Source organism: Rhinolophus ferrumequinum, chromosome 7 (assembly GCF_004115265.2).
Source record: "Rhinolophus ferrumequinum isolate MPI-CBG mRhiFer1 chromosome 7, mRhiFer1_v1.p, whole genome shotgun sequence".
In the NCBI taxonomy this organism is placed as follows: Eukaryota; Metazoa; Chordata; class Mammalia; order Chiroptera; family Rhinolophidae; genus Rhinolophus; species Rhinolophus ferrumequinum.
In genome coordinates, this window is record NC_046290.1 from 59,366,856 (window position 1) to 59,394,109 (window position 27,254).

General features: G+C 35.1%; 1 protein-coding gene across 1 annotated transcript in view; it reads left to right on the forward strand.

Annotated features, from left to right (window-relative positions):
- Window positions 1-27,254, forward strand: part of ADGRV1 (adhesion G protein-coupled receptor V1) — a 503,549-nt gene that overhangs the window by 15,777 nt on the left and 460,518 nt on the right. The window contains exons 2-4 of the mRNA XM_033111093.1: window positions 22,445-22,629; window positions 24,533-24,682; window positions 25,793-25,888. Coding sequence (XP_032966984.1) covers window positions 22,445-22,629; window positions 24,533-24,682; window positions 25,793-25,888 — 431 coding nt within the window. The remainder of the gene's footprint in view (window positions 1-22,444; window positions 22,630-24,532; window positions 24,683-25,792; window positions 25,889-27,254) is intronic.

A 27,254-nucleotide genomic window follows, 5' to 3' on the forward strand; every position in this document is an offset into this window, starting at 1 on the left:
ATTAAGGTAAAGTACCTTAGATTTCCTTAGTTATTTCACCTGAAGATGACTTTGTAGTCAAATCCTGGGTTGTGAAAATAAATATTTCTCTGTGTAATACAAACTGTTTTCTGTGCTCCATGATCAAATGTGCTCGATTTACAAGAGCTAGAATTAGCTGGTCATGTGATATCTGATTCTGGTGTTGCACATGCATGTCTGGTGGCATGTGGCATTGTAACCCAATGTAACTTTAGATAGCGATAAATAGGAAAAATGTCTAAGAGATACATTGTGAGTAGTATGTTTATTTCCTGTTGTGGGTATTACTGGGTTCAAGGAGCCGATTTTTCCGATTTCCCGACCAACTTTTCTTGGGATTTGGGAACAGGAAAGCGAAAAAATTTCCCGAGAATGGGCAGGAAGGAATTCCCATCCGGAAACCCTAGTCAAGACCAATGTCAAGGAGCTTACCCCCATGTTGTAAGACCTGAAACCATAAAACTTCTAGGAGAATTGTATTCTCCTAGAATTGTATTCTCCTAGAAGTTTTATGGTTTCAGGTCTTACATTCAAGTCTCTAATCCATTTTGAGTTGAGGTTTATACAATTGTTTCATCCATGAATGATCATTTTCTTAATTATTTTATCAGGAGTTGCAAATAGGTGCTTTTCTAACTCATTCTTGCCACATTAGCTGGAATTAATTAAGGATGAATTTTTTCCATAACAACTAGGCTATTTGGTTACCTTGAAAAGGAGTTTACCCAGGATAGACAGGTAAATAATAAATATTTACCCAGATACAAAAATACATATTTAATTATTCCCCTTTAAATGTTACTTTCACAGGAAGGAGTTGATGCCCTAGTTACTTTCAGTGGTGACCAATGAGATAGCTAGGTAGATTGATTTTAGTTTCCTTATGAACATAAGGATTAATATATGCTATGTCTTTCAGACAATTGCAATCATTATACTTTTACGTGTGCATAAATTTTAGTCTTTGATTAGTGGGAAAACTTTCATATTCCTCTTATGCCCCATTTACTTGACCCCATTAATAGCCTCTTTGCTGGTGCAAGATGTTCAGCTTCATTTTACACATTTCTCTCCCCAGACATCAGTTGTTTCTCTAAGGAGCTCTGATTCCTTTTAGTGGGGAATGGTGTTTAAAGATAAAAATGCAGGCACTAGTGATGCTTATTGTTACTGAGTTGTCATTACTTCTAAGGCTTTTTAATGGACAGAGTCAGGAAATACGTATTTTTACAAAGAAAAAAGTCTGAGGTGATACTGATGTTTTTAAGTTTAACCTTATAAAGACTTTACATATTTTCTTTGATTTTTGTCATTTCTCTTTCTCTTATGTAATTATTATTATTTGCACCATCCTACAATATGTATATTTTCAAAATATATATTATACAGCATATAAAATATTGTTCCAAAATATATATTCTACAATATAAACATTTAATTTAAACATAATATCAATATTTCCACTGACAATAAGAACACTGAATGAGTATAAGTACAAGCTTTCTTTGTACTTGTATTTATCCTTAGAATTTATTCTAAGGAAAGACAGTCAAAATAGTATGTTTGAAAACCACTAGAAATAATTATTTTGTTTGTGTTATTACATCACCACTTGATATATGGCTATTTGTTTCAGTTTGTTTGCCTATACATAGTTGCATTTGCAAAAGAAACATTAGCAACATAAATCCAGGGCTAGTAAAAATGGTTATCTATAGGAGAAGGAAAGGAATAGGTGGATGAAAGTGAGAATTCTCTGAATATACCTTGTTATGTAGGTTTTTCTCCCCCTTTCTTCTGCCTCCCCGCAACACTCCGGTTCAAGCCGTTGTATCTCAGTCTAGTTGTGTAGGACACAGCTCCCTGGCCCATGTTGGTATTATGAGCCTTGCGTTCCCCCCGGCTGAGGCAGTCGGTTGCCAGTCATCGGTGGGCAGCTCTCGCCGACTGCCAGCCACCCACTCTGGCTGCCAGCCACTCACACCGACTCCAGCTAGCTGCTCAAGGCAGTCCAGTTCCAAGGGGAGCTGTTGTTCACAATTTTAGCTGTAGAGGGCGCAGTTCACTGGCCCATGTGGGAATCAAACCGGCGACCTCTGGCGTTAGGAGCACAGCGCTCCAACCACCTGAGCCACCGGGCTGGCCGGTTATGTAGGTTTAAGCTTGGATTCATGCAAAAGTTATATGTTTCAAAAATAAAAATTAGGTTAAAAATTACCTACTCCTGGAGGTATAAAGTAGTCTGTTGAATATATGAGCCTGGAATTTAGGGGAGAAGTTTGGCTGGAGATGTAAATTTGGAAGACTATGTTTAAAGCAGTGAGGTGGATGAGATCACAGTGAGATCAAGTATAGATGGAGAGGAGGTCTGGGGCTGGAAACTGGAATATTCTACGTAGACATCAGGAAGAAGACAAGGATTCAGCAAAGGAGGCTGAAAAGTACTTAGTGAGTGAGAAGAAAAACCAGATGAATGTGACATCAAGAAGCCACAGGAGAAAATGACTCCTGAAGAAAGAAGTAACCACCTGCCCTTTCGGTCACTTTTTGTATTGCTCTCCTTCCAGTATATCCTAAACTACAAATAAATATTTAAAGAATTATAGGAGGGAACTGAAGTTAGTTAAATGCGAGATATTTAGAGTGGAAGGGCATGTGCTCTGGTAATGGGAAAACAAGTCCAAGTTAGAAGAGAAATTCAAGTAAGCCAACTTTTGTAAAACTTTCACTCTTAGACTACCTTCTAATAACTTCAATCCTCTTAGTTGATTTTGCTAAAGTTAAAAGGAACTCTGGATTTAAAATAGGATCAAGTTAAAATTTAAAGTTGGAAGAAATAAAATAAACAAAAAAGTATCTTTCATGAATTGTTAAAAAATACAAAGAAAAATGATACAGATATCTTTTCTTAAAAACCAGTGGATTTGTCTGAATTTTATATTAAATGAAGGGACAATTACCATGATAGAGAGGGCAGAGTGGGTGGTATAACTTCAAAGTATTCTGTACCCTGGACACATTGATCAAAGGCAAAATAATAAAAGACGCTGGTCTGAGGGAGTCATTGCTTTATTTAAAAAGACTCCCTATATTTCATTTTATGGCACCATATCTTTTAAGGCAAAGTCAAGAGATGAAAGATACTGCAGTTGATGCACACAATGAATTCTATGAAAGACTTCCTTTCACTTGCGAATTCTCTTTAAAGTTTTCTTCAAAGGTAAGTTCTAGGTATAAAGATTTCATAGAAGGACGTGAAATACATGTGTTGGAGGGGACTGTATGTTCTCTCCTCAAGTAAGGTACTGCGCTGAAAGTAGGAAATGGAGAATGGAAGGTAAAGAAGAAAACAGCTTAGAAAAACAAAAATTGTGAGAGATTTGTTTATATTCTTGTTTTGATTAAATGGTATTTCTGCCTTTTATAAAAACACTTCAGTACTAAACATATTCAGAAGTTCCCTGTTTTGATAATGGGTTGATAATATATTCATATAATTCTAATTATAAGGTTGTAATTAATCCCTGGGGGTTTATATCTACAATTCAAGTGTTAGAATTGGGGTGCTAAATGATCTTAGTTTTAGGGTGTAGTTTCAGAGTTCTAATTCTTGGTATTTTGCTTTACAAAAACAGCATCAGAAATGACCAAAGTAAAACATATTCAGTTAGAAACTATGGAAAATCTAGAAAAGCACAAAGAGAGCAAAATTACCTGAAACTTCTCTCTACTAAAGGTTGACCACTGTTATTCCAGTTCTTTTCTATGTGCATACTCATTTGTATACATAAATGTATATGTATGTTTAGTATTTATTTTTTATGTAAAGCATTTTATTTTAGATTAGCATATTACATCATAAAATTCATTTAAATATTCTCTGATATTTCATAATATGATAGTCTTTATTATCTTACATAAATATGAATTAAAATGACATACTTGATTGGGAGAATTAATGTATATTAAAATGACAGGATCATGAAGAGAGATGTTTAAGTTATCTATTGCTACATAAATAGACCACACTAAAACTCATGGCTGAAATTTGTGATGATCTCTTAGTTCTGGGATATGAAGGACTTAGCTGGGCTCTTCTTGCTTAGAGTCCACCATTGAATTGCAGCCAGATAGTGGTGAGGATGCAAGTATCTGAAGCTTAATCACCCACATGTCTGGTGTCTGGGTTGTGATGTCATATCTGAACATGACATGTGGACAGCTGGAAGCTGTCCAGGTATCTCTTTCCATGCAGCCTCTTCATGTGGCTAACTTGGGCTTCCTTAAAACATGGTGGTCTCAAGGTAGTCAGATGTCCTTTGTTGTGATTGTCTTCTGTTGGGACCAGCATTACAAGAGGACTGGGCAGAGGCTTCAATACTTCTTACGACCTAGCCTCAAAAGACCCAGAAGATTATGTCTCTGCTGCCTTTTGTTGGCAAAGCAAATCATTAAAGCCCAGAATCAAGGGGAGAGGAATAGCAAAGAATTTGCAGCTGTCTGAAATCTGTTACAAGTGGTCCCATCTACTTTTTGCGTCTACTTTTTGAGTAGAATAATTCACTTTGATTCCATCTTGCTATAGTAGGTGAATCACATCAGTCATGTTATATTTTCATTTTACTACTGTTACTTGAGAAATGGATACTTGTGTGTGTGTGTGTGTGTGTGTGTGTGTGTGTGTGTTTGTTTTTTAAAGATTTTATTGGGAAAGGGGAACAGGACTTTCCTGGGGAACAGTGTGTACTTCCAGGATTTTTTTTCCAAGTCAAGTTGTTGTCCTTTCAATCTTAGTTGTGGAGGGCACAGCTCAGCTGCAGGTCCAGTTGCCATTGTTAATTGCAGGGGGTGCAGCCCACCATCCCTTGTGGGAGTCGAACCAGCAACCTTGTGCTCGAGAGCCCGCACTCCAACCAACTGAGCCGTCCGGGAGCTCAGCGGCAGCTCAGCTCAAGGTGCCGTGTTCAATCTTAGTTGCAGGGGGCAGAGCCCACCATCCCTTGCGGGAATTGAGGGGTCGAACCAGCAACCTTGTGGTTGAGAGCCCACTGGCCCATGTGGGAATTGAACCGGCAGCCTTCGGCTTTAGGAGCACGGAGCTCCAACCGCCTGAGCCACCAGGCCAGCCAACTTGTGTGTTTTATTTTAATTTTTTAAAAAGTGAAAATGTTATGTGTAAATTTGCAGTTTTCTTACTTTTTACCCTTGAACATTTTCTCAAGCCTATAAATATTTTAGTAGAAGATTTTCAGTGACTTCACATCACTCTGATATATTATTTCTTAAAAAATAGGTCTTTACCCAAAGATTGTCTACTGGTGTTGCTATATGAAAGGCAAAATAAATTGCTCACCTTGAATTGCAGAAGGGTCAAGCAAACCAATTTAAAGGGCTAAAATATCGAGAGGAAGGAAATAACTGCTAAAGGAAAGGCATAAACAGCTAATGGCTCATTATTACGTCGCTATTAGGGAATTGTAAATGATTTAAAAAGTTAACTAATCAGGAACTTGTAATGTGAATTCCTGTTTTAGTTGCTAAAAATAATTTCAACATAGAGCCCTACCTCTTGATATATATATCCTGGTGGAAGCTATGGTTTTAATATAAATTGGGTGAATTAATAAAATGCACAGTTATTGTGTGGTTGCTATGTTAGTTAATGTGCTAAGAGTGTTACATATATTATCTAGTCCTCATGACTACCCTTTGAGATAGATGATTTAATACCACATTTTCATGAGAAAATAGGCTTAGAGACACAACTGAGTTTTAGAGCTACTGAGCCATTCCCCAAGCCAACACAGATGGTAAGGGCGGAGCCTGGATTTACCCTAGGCACTGTGACCGCAAAACGTGAAGTTTGGGTAATACAGTTTCTTCTTTAAAATAATAAAAACGTGTTGATCATGATTTGGAATAAGATTAAATGGAGAGGAGGATGCAAAGATAAACGAAGCATGACACCCCTTTTTGAAACTAAAGTGTAGAAGATGAAGGATGTAGTTATAAGTCAAGGAATAATATATTCATAAGTTAGAGAGGTGCTCAGTTCATCTCGGTTATGGGTATGCAGAGGCAGGGGACTGAGGAAAAGATGTTGGGACATGTAGCACTTAGTTTTGGTTTGAGACAGGTTGGAAGCAGTGGTAGAATGTCTGTATGGAGATACCCTGCAGTCATTTGAAAGTGTCTCAAGCTCAACATGTAGGATTGGGACTTTATTTAACAAGGATTATTGCCTACTACAGTGAAAATAGTTTGCTACAAACTGGGGGGGTGAGGAGAGGGGAGCTAGATGACAGTGTCTAGGCAGCAACAATATGGGTCTAGTTCTGTAGGATGTAATTAGGTATCAATAAGGGAAAATTGTTCTGTGATCATGATAGGTTTGGGAAATGATGGATTAAATAAAGTTAACTCCATGTTTCGGCCTTCTTAGTGCTTATGATATGCTTTAAGTATTTTGAATATTTAAGAAAGTATATATAGTATTCATATACATTTATTTCCTAAACATAATTCACAACATAATTCTTTAGTCTGGTCAAAATGTGGGCATTGCATTGCATAGAACACACTTGGTGAAATACTGGTTGGAACTTATGTGGAAATTTAAGAGTTAGAAATGGGAGTCTTTTATAGGGACTAGGAAAACTAAGATTGCTCCAAGGGAAAGTTTAAATTTGATATTGAAAGGATGGGTAGATTTAAGGTAGAAGCTTGAAGAATAAGCAAGGCTGAGGATGAGGAATTGTTTGTTAGGTAAGAAGACTGCACTTGGGGAACAGGGGGAGTGGAGAAAGGAAAGGAGGAAGGGAAAGAAAATAAATGGTAGAGAGATTAATAGGAGTAGTCTTAAACATGAAAGAAGGTGATCAGAAACATAGATGTTGGATTATTCTTAGAGAGGAGTATGGGTGTTCCATATTTGGAGACAATCTGTGGAGATGGAGGAAGAGAGTTTTGAGGGAAAGGAAATAAAATCTTTTAAGTGTTTGTAATATTATAAAAATTTAGAAGTGCGTAGTTATTACAGATGGGCATTCTGATGCAGTAATGGAAGAAAAGAAGAATAAACATTAATATCGAATGTATTAATATGTACAATTTATTTTCCAGTAACTGTTCACATATCAGTGTGGAGGGTATAATTGGGAGGTAAAAACTGATCTAAAGAGAATTTACCTTTTCTTTACCTAGGAAAACACTCAAGATAAAATTCTATTTTAATGTCTTGATTTTGGTCATGTCTACGGCTGCATCGCCAAGCCTTAGACAATGCTTGGCACATAGAGACTCAGTAAATATTTTTTGAATGTCATCGAATGATGAATGAATGTTAGACACAGCCACAGCACATCAGTAGGGTCCACATGCCACCCAGGGGTTTCCGGTAAGCCTTTCCAAACTTGTGTGCATGGACGAAAAGACTGAGCTCTTGAAAGGACGTGGCACCAAACTCTGTAGCTGGACAGTGCTGGTTAGGGACTCCATGGGCAGAAGAGAGCACTAAAGGAGTGCTACAGGCAGTGAGGCCCATCTCTGAAAGATAGAGCTGACCTGGGTCCAGAGCTGGGGCCAGTGTGGTGCAAGGGCCACTGCCTGAGCAGCAGGCCCAGCAGATGGAGGAGGACCAGTTCAGACAGGGCCCCCGGTCCTGAGGCTCAGTGGCACCTGGGACACTGTAGTCTGGGAGACACCAGACCTCCTTTAGGAATGCATCAGCCACTGGTATTCTTGGAGCATACAAGTAGGGGACCTCCAAGAGGTAAAACTAGATTTCCTTCCAGCATGGTGTGTAGTTTCTGGAGGAGATTTAATTTAATTTGGAGAAATAATAACACAGTGACACATTTGCATGGTGGATGTTGAGTACTAGTTCATACTTGTTACATACTGAAGATTCCAAGGCATTAATATTTTTCATTACGATCAGCCATAAGAAAATTTTAATAAAATTTAACCCTGTCACTCCCCCACCCCCCAATTCCCCGCATAGTACTGAAAGAGAGTTTGAGCCACATTTGAAACAAACAAACAAAATGTCGTTTAAGAGGAAGAAATGAAGAGAAATATTGAATTTTAGAATATATGTAGGCAGTAGATCATGACTGTGAAAGACCAAAATAGTGGGAATTTAAGGTAAAAGAAAAAAATTAGATGAGTTAGAGTGAATGCTTTGAGAAAAGCACAGATACAAAGCATGTTTATAAGCAAGAAAGAGTAAAGTCAATATATTATTAGGTATTTTCTTCTCTGTAAAGATGTATTAAACCTAATAAATATTTTATTTAAAATTAAAACTCAGATCTTCTATAATGTTTTATACAGCTCAGACCCATCTCAATGATCTGTTATTGATAAACTCCTAGACTTTCCCTGAAATGGAAAACTTTCAAACTTTGACATAGAATTTTTAAATGTTCTGATAGATGTTATTAACATTTTTATCTGTATAAAAACCAGCCTGAATTGAATTTAGTCTGGAGTTAGTGGCACTGCCAGAAGGTGCTTAACAGTGTTTACTGGATTCAGTGAAGAGTATTTAAGCATTTAGAAATTTTCACCTGCTTGATATACTTTTTTAATCTTACCAAACATTAAAGAGATTTATCAAAAATGGATTTTAAGTGTTATCATGATACTTTTTATTTGTAAACCACTGAATGTAATTGGAGAGTGAGAAAAGCTCAATCTCAGTGATTTTCCTTAGAGATACAAGTATACTGACAAAACGTTGTAGCATACTGAGATGGCATTTAAATCTATTTCTTACATGTTTAATGTGTGCTAGACAGATGGAGAAATAAATTAGTATTGTAAGGTTATTGGCTTTGAGCTTCCGGGGATGGAAATATTTGCAATCCAGGCTTAAGTTTTACAAGTTTCAAAGTTGTGGAGGATTGTACAAGTTGGAAGAGTAGAGGGTGTTCAGATATTTTAGTTTCATATTGAAGCTTTTATTTTTACATTAGAATTTTGTATAGTTCTTGAGGCCCTGTGGAAAATTTAAAAATTATTAATTGAAGGGATTGAGTACTTAAAAAATATTTTAAGTTAGGAAAATGGCTCCTGGCAATGATAGTAGATCACATGGCACATAAATACCTTACAAATGGGAAAAATAAATTACTTAGGGGGATCATAAATAATCTTAGAAGATTATTTACCCAATTCATCTGAATGTCATGTATTTAGCCAGTGTTGTCACTTTAAAGAAACCACTTTACCTTAACAAAATTCAGGCAAGACCAAGGAACAAAAGGTTTATTTATTTATTTTCACATACCATTGTTAAGTTCACACAATTCTGCTTTGTGTCAATGTTAATAAGTGAAAATGGTCATCAGAAAATAGAACGTTATGAACAAAATTAAATAAAAGCCTGCTTTTTATTAAAACATAAAAAATAATAAATTAAAAATACCTCCCTTCTACTTGGAAACAAGAGAAAACTCAATTCTTTTAAATAATCCTTGTGTTATATAGGGCTGATATCTGCAGTAACAAACTTTTTAGAATATCGTAACAACAATAACTCAGCTTGTCAGAACCTATGAGATACAGCCAAGACTGTGCTTGGAGCAAACTCATAGCTTTAGGGATTAAGCAATAATGAAAACTAAATGTTCAGTTTATGAATTACAAAAATACTATAATAAACCAGTCAGGGTAGAGAAATTGATGAAGATTAAAAAAGAAATAAATGAATTAGAAAATAGAAAACTTGTGGACCTGGTAAATAAATGCAAGTCTAAATAGCCAGATAAGGTCAGTAGTCTTATTGTTTCATTTTGAAGATAAGGAAGTAGACTCACAAGATTCAATGACTGCCTAAAGTTACCTAGCTAGTACTCTAAGGGCAGAGTACTCTAAGGGCACAGCTGATTGGTCCTGCTGCAATTTTTTCAGCATGAAGATTGGCAGTAACCAACGAGTTCATCAGTCTGAATTCTGGTGACTAGTTTAGATCCTTAATGGCTAGAAAATGGCTTGTGAGTGATATGACTAGAGATGTTACAATTGCTTCAAGTAATTGGTGAAGGAAATACAATAAAAATCATCTATCTATTGAAGGATGGTTCTCACATGGGACAGTCTACGATGCCCAAACCCATTTCCTTTGCTCTCTTGACCATGTGGACGTTGAAGGTCCAGTGCCTGGAATCTGGCATTTCATGGCGGTCTGGGATGGATTCCTTCCCTTGTGCCTCACCACTACTCTAATGCTGTAGTTCTTTTTTCCTCCTGTTAACAGTTGAGGGAACTCAAGGCCCAGAGAAGTGAGTTGAATTGTCCAATGTCACAAAGCTGGGAAGATGGCAGAGATGAAAGTAGAGCCCAAGTCTGACTCCCAGGCCAATAGTGGCCTCCTATTTATAGATGACTGGGTGTACTGGCAGTGTCCAGATAGCATCTATGGCAGGATCCCTGAGTAGGCACTGCTGGCAATGCATTACTATTGTGCTGAAAATCAAATTCCTGGGACACCGTAGGGAGACAAGGAGTGTGTGTGCATGCAAGTGTGCGTGTATATGTGTTGGCACACACTTGTGTGTGTTTTTCCACCTTTGAATGACATGAATATAAGAAATATTTTGCATCCCTCTTTCACCCTAGTTTGAGGAGAAATTGGCAGGGTACAGGAGAGCAAATTCTCTGTCTAGATGACAGTTGCTGCTCAGCCAGTTGATATCAGGTTGAAATGTGGACTTGAATTTGCCAATTTTTCAAAATAATCTAGAAATCCATTTTTTAAAATGCAAAAATATTCAAATTTTGGCAAAAAATATTTTTGTATTGTTTTGTAAATACAATTTGGACTGAAACAAAATATGTCTGTATGCCTCTTCCAGGTTGAAACCTCTGGATTTATAACATGAAATTCTTTCTCTTTCTGCTCTCCCTTAACTGTCATGAGTGCAAATAATTCATTGAGAAAATACAAGCACCTATATTCTTCAGTAGGAATAGATTGTATTCAATAAGTGTGTATATGAGGTCGGAAAATTAAGTTTACAAACTCATCCTTGGAAAAGTGCAACATACCTCATTGCTGAATATCACTGCGGTCACCTTTGAAGTATGTACTCCCCTTGGGAAGCTATGCACCAACGCCAGCTCCTAGTCCACCCTTCAAAGCAATTTTAGAACTCTTTTTCTGGAATGCCATCAGAGCTGTCATCATATTACCCCTGATGTCCTGAAAGTCATCAAAACATCTTCCTTTCATTTTCAGTAAAGAAAGTCATTGGGGGCCAGATCAGGTAGGGAGGGTGTTCCAATACAGTTATTTGTTTACTGGCTAAAAACCCCCTCACAGTGCCTTGTGAGCTGGTACATTGTCGTGATGCAAGAGCCATGAATTGTTGGTGAAAAGTTCAGGTCATCTAACTTTTACACGCAGCCTTTTTAGCACTTCCAAATAGTAAAGTTGGTTAACTGTCTCGGTGGTGCAAATTCATAATGAATAATCCCTCTGATATCAAAAAAGGTTAGCAACGTCGTTGCAACCAGTTGGTGAACTTATTGTCTGACTTCGTAGAATAGGCAGAAACACAGAAAGTGGCTGAGGGATTTATTTTTATTTTTTATCTTTTTAAGAAAATACTGAATCTTAGGAGAGACTATAACTAATTAGAGCTGTTTTCAATACAACCTTAATTTCAAGAAAATTGCTTTTGTGACTCTTGTCTTTGAGTGTTATGAAGAATTACAAATTATATTTGTGAAGAGTTCTATAGGTGGCAAAAATCTATCTTTAAATTCTTACAATCTCTTCATAATTTGAAAAATTGTTTATTGATTCCTTTGAAGATGGAGGGGTGCCATCTAATGGAGATTCAAGAAATCTTCGTTTGCACACATGCTCCTTATGTTACACAGGAGCAAAAAGGCAAGTGTGTCTTCTCCTTGACAGAGCTACCTTTCACACAATCAGATTTGGCAGTTGTGTGAACAAATCTTTACTTTGTTGTTTCTGAATTTTCCTTAGAGGTTTTAGTGCAGTGAACCTTTCATTTTGTGCTTCGCCAGAGTGGAAGAGAGAACATTTTTCTAGAGGCCCATGTAGCTCTGAAATTGAACTGTTCTTACAGGTTCCTTGGTGGGCATTTGTAATCCAAATATGAGCAGGTTGAATGGCTTTTGTTATCTGTTTATTTGCTGACTCATACAAATGGGAGTACATGGTCTCATGGAAAATGTCAGGGTTAAATATTTGGAAATAAGATAGAAATCAGAAGTCCAGATACATTATTTAAAAGATTTTATGTATTGTATCAAGTGTTTACTTACCTCATTTGTGTTAAGTGACTTGTTACTTTTCCTGGAAGTATTGGTGAAAACTGTATTGTTGTTTATTGAAATGGCTGTTGTCGAATCAAAATCCTATGTGTGTGCCAGAGTGATTTGTTCTATCATGGTTACTCTTTTGGGAAAAAAAAAATTGTTAAAGCATGTTCACAAAAGTTTATAAACATAGTCTTATATAAATATAAAATGAGCATATCAAAGATTTTATTCAGTCCATTAGTAAGAGAACCAGTAGGGTGTTATCACTGGTTCAAAGACCTTTTTGAGAAACTATTTAAAGAAAATTAATAAAGGAATGTTAATATAAGATTCTAGGTTAGTTATAAAACTTGTTAATATCCTATTGGGCAATAAAACTGTGACCTTTAGATTACTATTTCACTGGACAAAAATTATTTGCACATTTACTGAATGAAAATTTCCAAATTTATATGTAACTTCACTAAGTCTGAAACCTTTTATCAATAGTAAACAATTGTTGAGTTGAACAAAGTACGTTTCTTTAAGTCTTGGATGGGTCTGTGCCCTGTATGGTATTGAAAGTACATGCCACATGCATTTTTGCCTTATATTTTGGATACTTTTTCTTAAGGCTCATTGACATTGATCATTTTTTATGTCTGTACTGTGGTATGGGAATCAAAGTCCAAGTAAGACCACTGTATTTGGCCCAATCTAAAGTAAATAAGGCAAGGGAGTTTGAAGAGAGTGTCTTGCTTTCCTTTATGACATATTTTCCCTGCCTTCTTTTTCTTTCCAATTATTTTTATTTTTTATTTATTTTTTTAAGGAGGGCACAGCTCACAGTGGCCCATGTGGGAATCGAGCCAGAAACCTTATTGTTATTAGCACCGTGCTCTAACCAACTGAGCTAACTGGCCACCCCTTCCCTGCCTTCTTATTACTTTAAGAAGTTAATTGTATCCATTCACACATTTTCTCATTAAATAAACATATCTTGAGGGCCCATTATATGCCAAGGGCTGTGCTAGGTGTTGAGAATGCAAAGGTATCCAAGATGGGCAGAGTCATCCCTGAAGGTCTTTTCGTTCTAAAGAGACTGAATAAATAGAAATTATGATAAGTGCAATAAAAGAAACAAAAGGCTGAGAGAACGATCTCACAGGCCAAGCCTCATTACATACATGCAGAGAATAGAAAAGTCAATGTGAGGAGGTGACGGTTAAGCAAAAATGTAGAAGATGGGAAAAGGTCATGTGGAACGTGGCAGAGAACAGTCTTAGGCCTTGGCAGCAGCCACCTGTGGCACAAATGTGACAAAGGGCTTGCCTCATTCAAGGATCTGGAACACCAGTGTGGCTTAGCAAATGAGGGGGAGAGTGGTAGTTGATAGAAAAGATAGGATCTGTTTATACTGGGTCTTGTAGTCCATGATAAGGAGTTTGCATGTTATCTTAAGTGCAGTTAGGAACCGTTAGAGATTTTTTTCAATTTTTTTTATTATAAAAGCTTTCTTTATTATGGAAAATTTTAAACATATACAAAAGTAGAAGGAATAATATAGTGAACCCCCATGAATCCATCACCCGGTTTGGAACTAGATCTCATGTATTTTTACTCCTAATGCATGATTAATGCAAACACAGCTGAATGAATAAAAAATTGGTGTGCTGAAAATATGAAGGTGGTGAAAATAAACTGTAGCATTTAATGGGAGACTACAGAATGTTTTGTAGAACCATTACAGGATTTAAAGTAATCTTGAATACTTAAGAAAATTGGTGAAAATATGAACTTTTTATATGTACTTTTAATAACGGGTCTACCTAAACCACTTAAAACTTTATAGTAAAGGGGTTTAAAAACACCAGTTATATAAACCCACAAGCATAGAAGAGGAGACAACAGCAATGTAGTTTTTGAGCCAGAAGGTAGACGGATGAGTAGTAATTGGCTTAGCAGACCCATGGCAGCTTAAGTCTGAGATAGCAGACCAAGAAAATAGCCATATTTGCAAAAAAGAATACTCCAAAGGTATAGGAAGTGGCAGCACCAGGTGCCGTGGTAACTATGGGTGATTGGTGAGCAAATAGGTAGAGTAACAGATGTTCCAGGAGTAGTTGGAGTCCTAGAATCATTATCTATTCCATTCTATGCTGTTGCTGACTCCCCACCCCCACTCCTGAACTCTACTGTTTATTTTCTGGAAACGGTAAAATTGGTTTCTTGACTGGGGATGTGAGGGTGAGGATCCATGGAGGAAAAGGAAATTAGATGCTCAGATGATTATTGACTGCCCATACACCGGTGCCTTTCTCAAGTTGCCCTTGGTCCCAGACGTTTTTGTAGTTGTATCTGTATCTTCTTTGGGAACCCTGATGAACCTGAGGATAGAGTCTTTTCTAGACGTACTGAAATTGAGACTTTCTAATAAAAGATTTACCCATTTCCCCCAATATTGACAATCGACTCTCTTACACATTTGCTCAAAATTTCAAATTATTATTTTGGTCTCTTATTCTTAATCATATACAAGTATACAGATCCCTATATTCAGACCATTCAGTCATTATTTTAGTCTCCTACTTTCTGTAGATAACCAAGAATTACCAGACATCTGAAGAAATCTAATATAGAAGATAAATTTCAGAATAAATAACAAAGCAACTTAGAGGTAACAAAGACTTTAAAGAGAATGGAAAACTGAAAAAGACAAAAACACTATTTTCTGAGAGAACCCAGGTGGTATTGGATTAATGGAAAAAGAATAGGATACCATTAAATCTTAGAAATTGAAAACACAATAGCATAAATTAAAAAAAATTAGATGTGAAATTTAATGATGAATTAAATTCTCAGAAAGTAGGTTAAAAATCAAAGAATCAGAAATTAGAATAAAACATAAGAAAATGAGAGCGTCAGTCACAGAATACCAACGTTAAGTAATAGGAGTTTTAGGATGAAAGAACAGTGAAAATGGAAGGGGCAAAATCATTGTGCAATAGGATAATTTTCCATGTCTGAAGGATGAGTGTCAGACTGAAGGGGACTGAGCACTCAGCTAATAGACAAAAATAAACCCATTCCAAGAAAAGTCCAATCAAATTTCATTGCACTTTTGGAAAAAGAGAACTTTCCAGACGGGGGAACAACACAAATAAGCAAACACATACAACACTTTAGAATCAAAATAATTTTCTATTTCCTAACAGCAATACCAAGAATTAGAGAACAATGGAGCAAAGCTTTCAAAACAATGAAATAAAATTATTTTCACCTAAAATTCTCTACCTAATTAAAGTATTAGTTAAGTAGAAGATTAATATCACAATAATTTCTAACACATAAGACCTAAAACATTTATCGCTACACACCCTTTCTTAGGAAGTTATTGGAGGATGTTCTCTGTCAGAACAGGTAAATATACCGAATAAACCAAGAAAGAAGAAAACATGGAATCAACTAAAAGGAGATAACACACAGGAAAGAATCAAAGGGAATCCCAGAATGATGTAAAGCGGGGAGGGGGCATCCCAAGATGACGTTGTATTCCAGGTGTAGAGGTCAAGTAGTCTTGATTAATATAGGTTTGACAATGTGTGGTCTAGGAAAGTGCAAGTTGCCAGATTTTGTCTACCTTTCCTTGGACAGATAATCAATAGGTATAGTGAAAATCAACAGAAGCCACCATTTTATTGATGAGATCTACAATGATGTTGGTGTGTATTGAATACAATAAAGTGTTCCCATCATGAATGTCTACATCAAAACATAGTATGTATCTATTAACCACCATCAGGAAAAAAATATGGTAATTCCTATAGCCCGTATGCAGAAAAAAACAAAACTGTGACAGGGATTTTCTCCTCTGGACATACATCTTAATATATGCATAGATTTTCTCTTGAGACAGACAGATGAAGTTGATAACTGTGATTGACTATGAGAAGAAGAGGTATATGGCTGGTGGGGGTAGGTGTGAGGCAGACGTTTCATTGTTTACTTTTTGTTTCTTTTTAATATTATGCCATGCATATATGTTATTTAAAGATGAATAAAAATAAAAATATATTCCTAAAAAATCTTAAATAAAAAATAAAGGTAATAAACATTACATATAGTTTGAATAACTATAAGAGGCTATCTCCTTTGTCATTTAAAAATATTTAGCGTTTTCTCCATTTGTAACATTAGATTTTTTTGAAAGTTGCAAATTTAAATTCTGTTTTGGTATGGAGGAAAGAAAAGGTCAATTTTTTGTAGTACTAACCAAATAGAAATACCACAGGTTAAGAAGTCTTTGAGTCTGAATAATTGATTATATAAATGATGAAACTTCTCTTGTTCCACAGGAGTAATTCTATAGTTTTAGAATGCCCTTTAGTAAATGTAATAGAATTCAAGTAATTCTAAACTTGAAAACCTTGCTCCATTGGGATCATCTTTTCAGTATTAATTACCTCCCTGGTGGTCACACCGTGGGAAGATGCATTGACAAGGCAACAGCTGAAGCTAAAAGGTCAATGCATCCCTTCAATGCTATGCTAATTGTCTTTGTCTTTTCACCTTGTCCTATCACTCACAGATGTTGTATAATTATTTATTCTGAAACGTAAAAAGACAAAGTTAACTTTCAGATTGATGAAAGGTTTTAAATGAAAGTTGATTACTGCAAAATCAGCAAAACCAGTTGAATTCTTATGTTTTTCTTTACATTGTCATCTACTTTCAGAACACTGAGTCAATGTGGTACGCTCCTGTCCTGTTTTGTCTGTTGTGAAGACATCTTTGGCTTGTCTGTGTTCTAAATTTCCTTACTAGTCATTGTCAGTTTTGAGGTGGAGAGGAAAATATAACAGATGGTGATAATAATTGCATGAGAATAGGAAAGATAGACCGTGTGGTGTTTCTAAACATTTCACAAATGTTTAGAAATGATTAAGTCTGTTGAATGTCAGTGGAGGAGGGGGGATCTTGCACTTGGTATATCTTAATATGCGTTCACAATGTCACAGATTGGAGATTAGTGGATAAGTATTGATGTTGAAAATGGCAGAAAATCCAAGCAAAGCTGGCTAGTAAAAAATGTAATTAATTGCCTGAGTAACTGAAAGTCCCGTGTAAAGCTTAATTCAGGAACCTAAGATTGATTATCAAGACTTGGCTCCTCTCCATCCCTTGTCTCAGTTTGGTTGTGTTGGCCTCATTTCAGGCTTTGGAGGAAACTGGCCCCAATCAATACAATCCTGAATCCTGCAGTAGAGGGAATCTGCATCTTTATGTTTAAGCAAACATAAAGCTTGTTGGCTTTGATGGGCCTGACCTAAATCATATGTCCATCCTTGTGAGTATCTTGGGGCCAAGGACCATATGTTACGGGTCCTTGTGTCCTCAGTGATTAGCATAGGGGGTTGCACAATGTAGAGTAGGTGCTCAGTATACAAATATACTAAAACGTAAGCTGCTCTTCTGAAAGCAACCAATTTGCATTGTAGGAAAAACTAATGTAATCCTGATTTTAATCTTGATATATTTTTCACAGAATTGGGTGATTTATTGGGTAGGCTGAATATGATTACTAGAATTCAAGAACCTAAGACTGTGTCTATGTGCTGTCAGGACGCTATCCAAACTTCATAGTATATCCCAGAGAAGGAAAAGCTAAAGGAGTTCATCACCACCAAATCAGTATTACAAGAAGTGTTAAAGGGATTTCTTTAAGAAGAAGGAGAAAAAAAATATGAATAATAAAAGGCAATACACATCTATCAACAATTACTTGAAATGTAAATTGGTTAACTGCTTCAATCAAAAGACATAGGGTGGCTGAATGGAAAAGAAAACAAGATCCTTACATATGCTACCCCTAAGAGACTCACTTCAGATCAAAAGACACACACAGAATGAAAGTAAAGGGATGGAAAAAGATATTTCATGAAAATGGAAATGAAAACAAAATCTGAGATAGCAATACTTATATTAGACAAAGTAGACTTTAAAACAAAGGCTGTGACAAGAGACAAAGAAGGACCCAGTAACCCACTTCTGGGTATTTATCTGAAGAAACCCAAAACACTATTTCGAAAAGACATGCATCTACATGTATGTTCATTGCAGCATTATTTACAATATCCAAGATATGGAAGCAACCTAAGTGTCCATCAATAGAAGTAAGAGTCAATAGTATTGTAATAACTATTGTGTTTCCCTGAAAATAATACCTAGCCGGACAATCAGCTCTAATGCGGCTTTTGGAGCAAAAATTAATATAAGACCTGGTCTTATTTTACTATAATATAAGACCTGGTCTTTAATATAATATAGTATAATATAATACAATACAATACAATACAATACAATATAATATAATATAATATATAATACTGGTCTTATATTAATTTTTGCTCTAAAAGATGCATTAGAGCTGATTGGCTAGGTCTTATTTTGGGGAAAACAAGGTATGTATATGTCAGATGGGTACTAGATTTATCTGGGTGATTGCTTCATATGTTATATAAATGTCTGATCACTCTGGTGTACACCTGAAACTAATGAAATATTGTATGTCAACTGTAATTGAAAAATAAAGAAAATGTTTAAAAAACTTCATAGTATAATTCAGGAAATAAGCAAGAAGGTAATCTAGATCTCATTGTTTTAACACAATAAAAGATCTATTAAGAGGTAAGAAATCTATTGGCAGGAGCAGTTTTGGTTCCCTTTGAATCATACTGAGCAAGAGGGGGAGGAGTGAGGAGAACGTGGATGGTAGTTGGAAATGAGAGGATTTGAATATGGGACTATCATACCATTACAGAGCAGAGGAATGACTCAATGCTAAAATAATTTTGTCACAATTGTGACATACTATACATTAAACACATTATGATCTTTAAACATATGTTTGAAATTCATTGTATTGAGTTTTTAAAATACGTGGTCTGATGGGTCATATAAAACTGTTATTAAACCAAATGAGAGAAAAAAGTGGCCTGAAATAGATGAGACTTAAGTGTTGTGCCAATTACTAATGCCTGGTCCTCTGAGTTTAAAAGGAGTTTCAAAATCTATAGATTTTTAGTATGAAAGAAGAAAATGTACTTAGCTACTCTGAAAATGAAACTATTCAGTATTTGTGTAATTATGCCTATATTCTAATGGGAACTTCACTTTCAGAACTTTTTCTTCATCTCTTAATTGCTTTTGAATGCCAGCTTTGCCTCAATCTTTCGTACAAGTTGAAAAGATGAAAGCGGAGGAGATTCAATTATCAATGATGTCACAGAATTTGAGGCATTTCCATTCATGCTTGTTTGTTCATTTTGCATAATCTCAAAACTCACTGATGTACACCAATTTAAAGTAAATTTACTGACTTAACCACAAGATCTTGGAGCTCTAATTGCTTGAGAAACTGCAAGCATACACCATTTGAGCTCATTGTTCCTGACATTAAAAGATATTGTTAAATATTTAAAGTAGTCAAAAGACAACTATAGTTTCGGTTAAATAAATATAATGTTCATCACAATAAGGTGCAACCTTTTAGGAAACTCATAATTAGTTCTGTGGTAGTTTTGGTTATTGTGCATGAATTTAAAATATTTGAATGCTTGGAAACGTAGCATAAACAATCTACCATGTTATTCACGATGGAGATATGTGATTTGTAGAAGTAAAATGTAAGAGGCAATATTGTGTGGTTATTGAATAGAGAATCTGAAGATGAACTCCTGGGTTCGAATCCTGCCTAACCTCTTACTTAGCTAAATAACAATGCCTGTGTTAACTAATCTGTCCATTGGTTTGCTCAGCTATAAAATGGGGCTATTGATTCTAGCACCATCTTCATTGAGATGTGAAGATTAAATGTGCTATTGTATATAAAGTACCTAGAATAACACTATGTAAGTATTTGGTGTTCTGATTATTTTCTATAGGTCATTATAGTTTGTCTTTAGAAAATAAGGAATCTTAAAATGCAATATAGTAATATGTAGAAAAATACATGGGTTAGTCTGCAGGAAGTTCAAGCATATTGCATTGGATAATTCAGTAATTAAAGCTACAAATGTGGTCTATTGTATGGTCACTCCAGAACACACTACTCACACTTTCTCATACTCTAGGACAGTGTATTTCAAACTGAATCCCAAGGATCAATTGCTTTAGACTCAACCTGGTTGCCTGTTAAATGCACGTTCCTGGGCCCTAACCTAAACTCACTGGATCTGAATTTCTGAGTGTGAGAATATGAATTTTAACAAAGGTCTGAGTTGATTCTTATGCAGGACAAATTTTGAGAATTTATGTTCCCAGTCATTCATGATTCCCCTTTCTAATGCTGAAACTCACTTTCACTCTTTCTCACTTAGAACTTTTTCAGGGATCTTAGTTCTCTCAGCTCAAGATTCTGTCATATCTAATGTTCTGGGAATTGAAATTTTTCTTTCAAAATCACAATAGACCAATGTTGATCTTTTTCTTACGCATCCAAGGCCTGGGTTGCTACTTCCTAACCCCTCTGTTCTGTTCTTTCCCATCCCTAGTTCATTGCTTTCCCACCATTTGTTAGAAGTGAGGTGTGAAATCATTCTGGCTTAGAATTCCACAAAAGATCTTCTTCAGTTGTCTTTAGCACAGAACTGCTCTCAATTTCCTGCCTCACCCAAATTTTGCCTTTTTCCTTCTTTCATTTTTTTCCACTTCCTTTCTTTTGATAAATGTTCCTGGCTTAGTAATCAAGGAAGAGTTTGCAGCTGGTGAGGGAGAACTATTTTATTTCTTTTTCTTTTTTAATTTCTAAGACCCTTAGCCCCGGGCAGGCTTTCTTAGAAGGCTCAGGTGTAAAAAGTTCCCTAACCCTCTAGAGTCTCTGATCCTGTTGGCCTGTGTCTCTTTCCTGGACTCCATCTGAACTCTGCATCCATAGCATGTGAGACATTACTAAACAATCTCAGACTGCATAGTTTGAATATATTTGACTGAGAAAATCGCATTTAAACCCTAAATTATATGAATAACTTACATATTTGGTGGTTTCTAAATATAAAGCCATGTGTAGCCACGTGGGAATATCACATACATGAAAATTTTATTACTTTTTAACCAAGGTGAAAATTAATAGGAAGCATTTTGGTTCATAGAGTATGGAATGCAACTCTCCTTTAACATGTATGAACTTGTTATTTTCGTGTGACCGATCACATAATCCATTGGAATCTTAATGATCCGTGAGATAAATTGTTCACATTTTTAGAGGTACATCTACATTACAAAACAGCGCTTTCAAGAGGCCACTGCACTGTTGTGCTTTTGAAAGCACTTGAATCACACAGTGCTGAAAGTAGGAACAATATTGATGACTCATAAACGTGCACATTGTGGTAAGAAGAACACAACTGAAGTTTTGGAAATACACACTTTGTGAAATTTGCTCATTTTTAAAGCAACATGGTCATTTTCTAAGAAGTGGTGTATTTTAGCAAGTAAAATGGGAGAAATTTAACTCCTGGAAATTTGTGTGCTTTGAAAGGATTAGCATTTCCTTGCAATAACTAAAAACTTAAAAAGCATTCCAAAATACAACATATTTAAGGAAAAAGTAGACCTGACTAAGAAATCAACTTATTCATACTTTTAGTTTCAACTACTTTATATACCAGTTTCCAGAGTTCTCTTGTATTTGTTTGATCATCAAATAAATAGATGAATAAATTCATTAAGATTATTGATTCATTTGATAATGTTTTTAGTTTTTGCTTGTATTTTACAGTTTCATTTGGGAGAAGATGGGCTTTCATTTGTTTCCATGTCTCTCCTTAGGTTTTTCTTAGAATAAATTGAACCGTCAAACTTTTTAAAATAAATTGAATTTAATAGATAAGTTTAAGGCTTGTTATAACTATTACCTTGACATATAAGTTAAAGAACAAAAAGTAGTTATGAACAGCAAAAGAGAACCATAGAAAGTTTGGGATTTTTCATTTATTTCTGTGATCACACATTTGAATTGATGGCTTAATATTTGATGTATTTATGTCTTAGGTGCTTACTGTCAAACTCTTCACTCTATATCTGTAGACAACACACTAATGAAAATACGTTAGACATTTGCAAACAAAATCTTTATTTTCTCTTATAGGGATGCCCTCTGCATTTTTATTAGTAAATCTTCTTTCAGCTTTATTCATCCCTTTTGTGTTTGGAGAAACAGAAATAAGATTTGCTGGACAAACAGAATTTATAGTTAATGAAACAAGTACAACAGTTACCCGTCTTGTCATCGAAAGGATAGGAGAACCAGCAAATGTCACTGCAATTGTATCGGTAAGAAATGATTGTAGTTCTACTCTTACTGAAATAGGTATGAAATTTCTTTTTCAGTGACAAGAATTTGTTTTTAACTCTTTGAGATTCTGAGTAGTTTTATATTAAGGTAGCATGTGCACTTGACAATAATAGTATTTTAAAGATATAGACTGACCATTTTTAAATGTTCATGTATTTATTTAAAAAAACCACAACAACGTCAAGTATTTCTAAGTAAAAGAACATTTTATTTTGCATAGTTTGGATTCTAGTTATCTCTGCTTGTTATTGTGTCTGTTGTCAGGTGGTTTTACGAAAATATATGAAACATTTAGAAGTGAAAAATGGCAATTAAAAAACCCTTAGGTATGTCGGAGAACTCTTTTTTTTAGGAGAAATTAGATTAACCTAAGTAGAATTTGTTAAACTAATGCAGGCTTCATCTTGCACACAGTTTAGTTATTGAATGAATTCTGTGTGCATGCATCTGTGTTTATGTTTAACCAGAAAGTAATGTCATGTGACCACTAAGGATATGGCTGGTTTTGAGGCCTAGTGTACTTGAAATTTTTGTTTTCAGACATAAGTTTTTAACCAATAGGTTGAATTATCACATTGTGAAACACTGTGAAAAGGGACAAGAAAAAACTATGAAATGAACCCAATATTATAATTTTATGCATTGCTTTTAGTTTTTAATTTATGATGTGTATATTTATTGAATCCATTTTTAGTTTGACTGTATATTTTGCTTCATAAACTTCTACATTATAATTTTGCGTATAGCCTCATAATATTTTCAGTTTGCTTTATCATTTTCACAACTTTTCTTGATGTGCCATTTTCTTGGTGTGTCATTATTTCCCAGTCATTCCTCAACTGTTTTTCATTGAAGTTGCTTCCAATTTTTGCTGTTATAAATGTTTCTCTGATGAATTTATTTACATATCTGTTGATTTTTGCCTGTTTTGGATTGTTAAATGATTTTAGGGGGTTGGATTACTGTGTTTTTTCCTTTTGTTTCAATGGCTTTTGATATTTAATGCTTTCTAAAAGATGGTGCCACATTTTATATTAAGGTATGAGTACAAGTTTTCCAACACCCTTTACAACTTACTTGGTTTTCTCAAGTATTTAAATCTTCACCGATTTTTATAAATGAAGATTAAAAATTAACTATACATGTCCTTCATTTTTTATTTGTAGTAAATCATAGTTTTATTCTAGTAGTTAAGTTATTCATTTTGAGTTCTTTGGCAAAAGAAATCTCACTTAGATTTGCACAAGAAGTTGCTTCTTTATAATTATTGTTCCCTTGAAAATCTTATTAATAATGCTAATATTACAGAACTGAGGTCTTTAAAGGTTAAGGAAAAGGTTTATAATGACTAATGAGTTTGGAATGCTAAAATATTTTATTGGGTCTTTATTGGAGTTGTGGAAGAATATAAATAAAACTTCAGGTTGAAAGTTTTGGAAAGAGCAGTTTCTTTGAAATTGATAAGGAAAATAATTGATTTTCCTAATATATTTTGGCAGGCTACTTTTACACTTCTTTGGGAGAGTTTAGCTATAATTTGTCTTCTTGTTAAGTTTGCTGTCATCCACTTCAGACCAGTCAAGAGGCAGAGAAAAAAAAATCCACATCATTACTTTCTATTATAATTACTACTTTTCTATGTAATGATTCTTTGTCCTTCCAGAGCAGAAGCAAATGTTTTTGTGTAGAGTCATTTTTTTTTTAATAATGTTTTTTGAAGGTGATTTTTATCCATTGTCAAATACTTGTTTTGTTTTGTATATCCGACCTGTAAACATTGGTGCCACTTGATTCATGTTTTTTTCCTGTTGATCGCTCCAATTAGCATCAGTCTGTCCTATCCTAACACTGTGAGAACCATCTATATTTTGCATTTGATAGCTATATGGAGATGACACCGGTGACTTTTTTGACACATATGCTGCAGCTTTTATACCTGTTGGAGAAACAAATAGGACAGTGTACATAGCAGTATGTGATGATGACTTACCAGAGCCTGATGAAACTTTTATTTTTCACTTAACATTACAGGTAAATGCTTCTCTCCCCCCTCCCACCCCCAAATCCCCTTAACCTTAAACTCATAAAAATCTTGCAACACTTAAAAATCTATTTCTATAGAGATAAGCCAATTTAGGTGACCAGTGGTGGTTTTCATAGAAGCCAGAACTGCAAACCTCTTTGGCAATTTCATGGTCTGGTTATTCCTTAGACAATCTTGTTCAGAAGATCCTATAGCTAGTTTTTGGATCCATTCAGCTTTTTTAGGAATTGCCATGACAGATGCTCAAGAAAACCTTGTCTTCCCTTTGGCCCTGTTCTCTTTGTATCTTTCCCATGCTACCAGATGCACAAAGAATGACTGTGACTTCAGAGTTCAAAGGAGAAGGATACAAAAAAGCAGGCATGGAAGTGGGAGGTCCTTGAACCTTAGAATAAACTCATAGTACCCCGAGGAAAAATGTTTGACTAGTTTAATATTTAATTGTCTTTTATGGGTTGATATGTTAGGTTGAGGCAATGATTGCTAGCACTGCTCTTGTTAGCTTTTTCTGAAGGGCATTGATTATTTTTTTTAGAATGATTATATCGGTATGATTAAAATTTTTATAAAAATGATACTTGAAACTGTCAAGTTTTGCTTTTGTACACTGTTTTTTATATTCCTTAATGCTGCTGTTGAACAGCAATAGAAATGCTACAGACAACGCTCCCGCACTTATTAGAAAAGTATTTTTTAATTTTTTATCTTTAATTTGGCTCTATAATTTATGGAATAACTAATTCTTAAATTTCAGCACCTTCTATAGTGTAAGAATCATGTGCGAATAGATTTTCATACTGCTTAATTCTATGTCATATTAGTAATGAGATTAGAGTAATTATAATACATATAGTATAACTATCCAGTGATTACTTCTAAGTATAATAATTTATATTTTAATAGTGATTAATGATTTTCAAAACTTTTTTGAAGAATTCTTGTTGGGACTTCTTTGCCATCTTGACTTAGTTTGAATATATTTTCTTAATTGGTGCATTAAAAGTATTGTGTGTTTATTCATAATCTGAATAATTAATTAAAGACAGAAATTTTGCTAAAATGATTGTTTTTTTCCTCTTTTAACTTATTATTTTTAGAAACCTTCAGCAAATGTGAAGCTTGGGTGGCCAAGGACTGTTACTGTGACAGTATTATCAAATGACAATGCATTTGGAATTATTTCATTTAATGTGGTATGGCTACAATTTGATTAATCTTATGGGTATAGTTTATAGTTTATAGCTAGATTATAGTTTAATATTTTGATTATTTGTCACGATGTTACCTAGTATCATTGTCTTTTGATACTTAAATAAAATTTGCTCTAATTCCATCCATATTCCACATTCTGTAGACTGTCCATTTGTTCTACCTAAGATTTTTTTTTTTTGCATTGAGGAGGCCTGTATGATGATGGTTATTTCTCGTCCTAATCTTTTTCTGCTGATCATGCCACCTGTTTCATCTGTTATCTCTTTTGGTGGAGTCCAACTCAGATGTTGTCGTAGTTGGTTTGGTCTGTTGTAACAGAATGCCGTAGACTGGGTGGCTTAAAAGCAACAGAAATTTATTTCTCACAGTTATGGAGGCTGAAAAGTCCAAGATCAAGGCATTGGCAGATTTGGTGTCCGGTGAAGGCCCACTTTCTGGTTCATAAACGGCTATCTTTTTGCTTTGTTCTCACATGGCAGAAAAGGCAAGGGAGCGCTTGAGTCTCTTTTATAAGGGCACTAATCCCATTCATGAGGCTCCACCCTCATTACCTAGTCATCTCTCAAAGGCCCCACCTCCTGATATTATCGTATTGCAGGTTTGGATTTCAACATATGAATTTGGGCGGGGTTGGGCAAAAACATTCATTCTGTAGCAGATATTGTAACCCAGTTCCTTTTGCTTGATTTCTCCAACGGCCACTTAAAGAAAGCATTGTCTTTCAGCCTCCTTTGAAAGTTTAGAGTGACTTGGAGATGAGAAAAACATATTGAAAGAATACTGAAAAAACCTATAGTAAACTTAAAATTAAATAGCAGACATTACAGCACTTACAATATCTGTAATCAACCCCTACCCTGAATTTTTTCCATTGAATAATGTTTTCTAAAGGTTAAAACTCCATGTCATTACCCTCAGTTTTTCTCAGCAGTTTACTTTTTTCTCCCTTACCACCGAATTCCCGTGTCACTGGCCAGTCCTATGTTCACAGCGTTTTATCTTTAGACAAACACACAAGACAGGTCAGCCCTTGAAAGAAATTGTTTTCAGCTCTTAAAACAAAATTTATCTTGAATGCCATTGGGTTTTTCCACTAAGTGTTAGACTATAATAACCTTCATGATATGGAAACTTTTGAATCAAAATACTAATTATCATTGCTGAAAGATGATGTGATGCTCCCCAGCTTTTTATTTATTTTCCAATTTAGAATGCTACTGTAGTTGGTGTATTGTATGTCATTTTCTTAATACCTTAAATTTCCTTTGAAATAAGGTGGGGTGTAGATAAATATGATCTCTATAACTGCAGTATCTTGATTAAAAAGATTTCACGAATAACATAAAG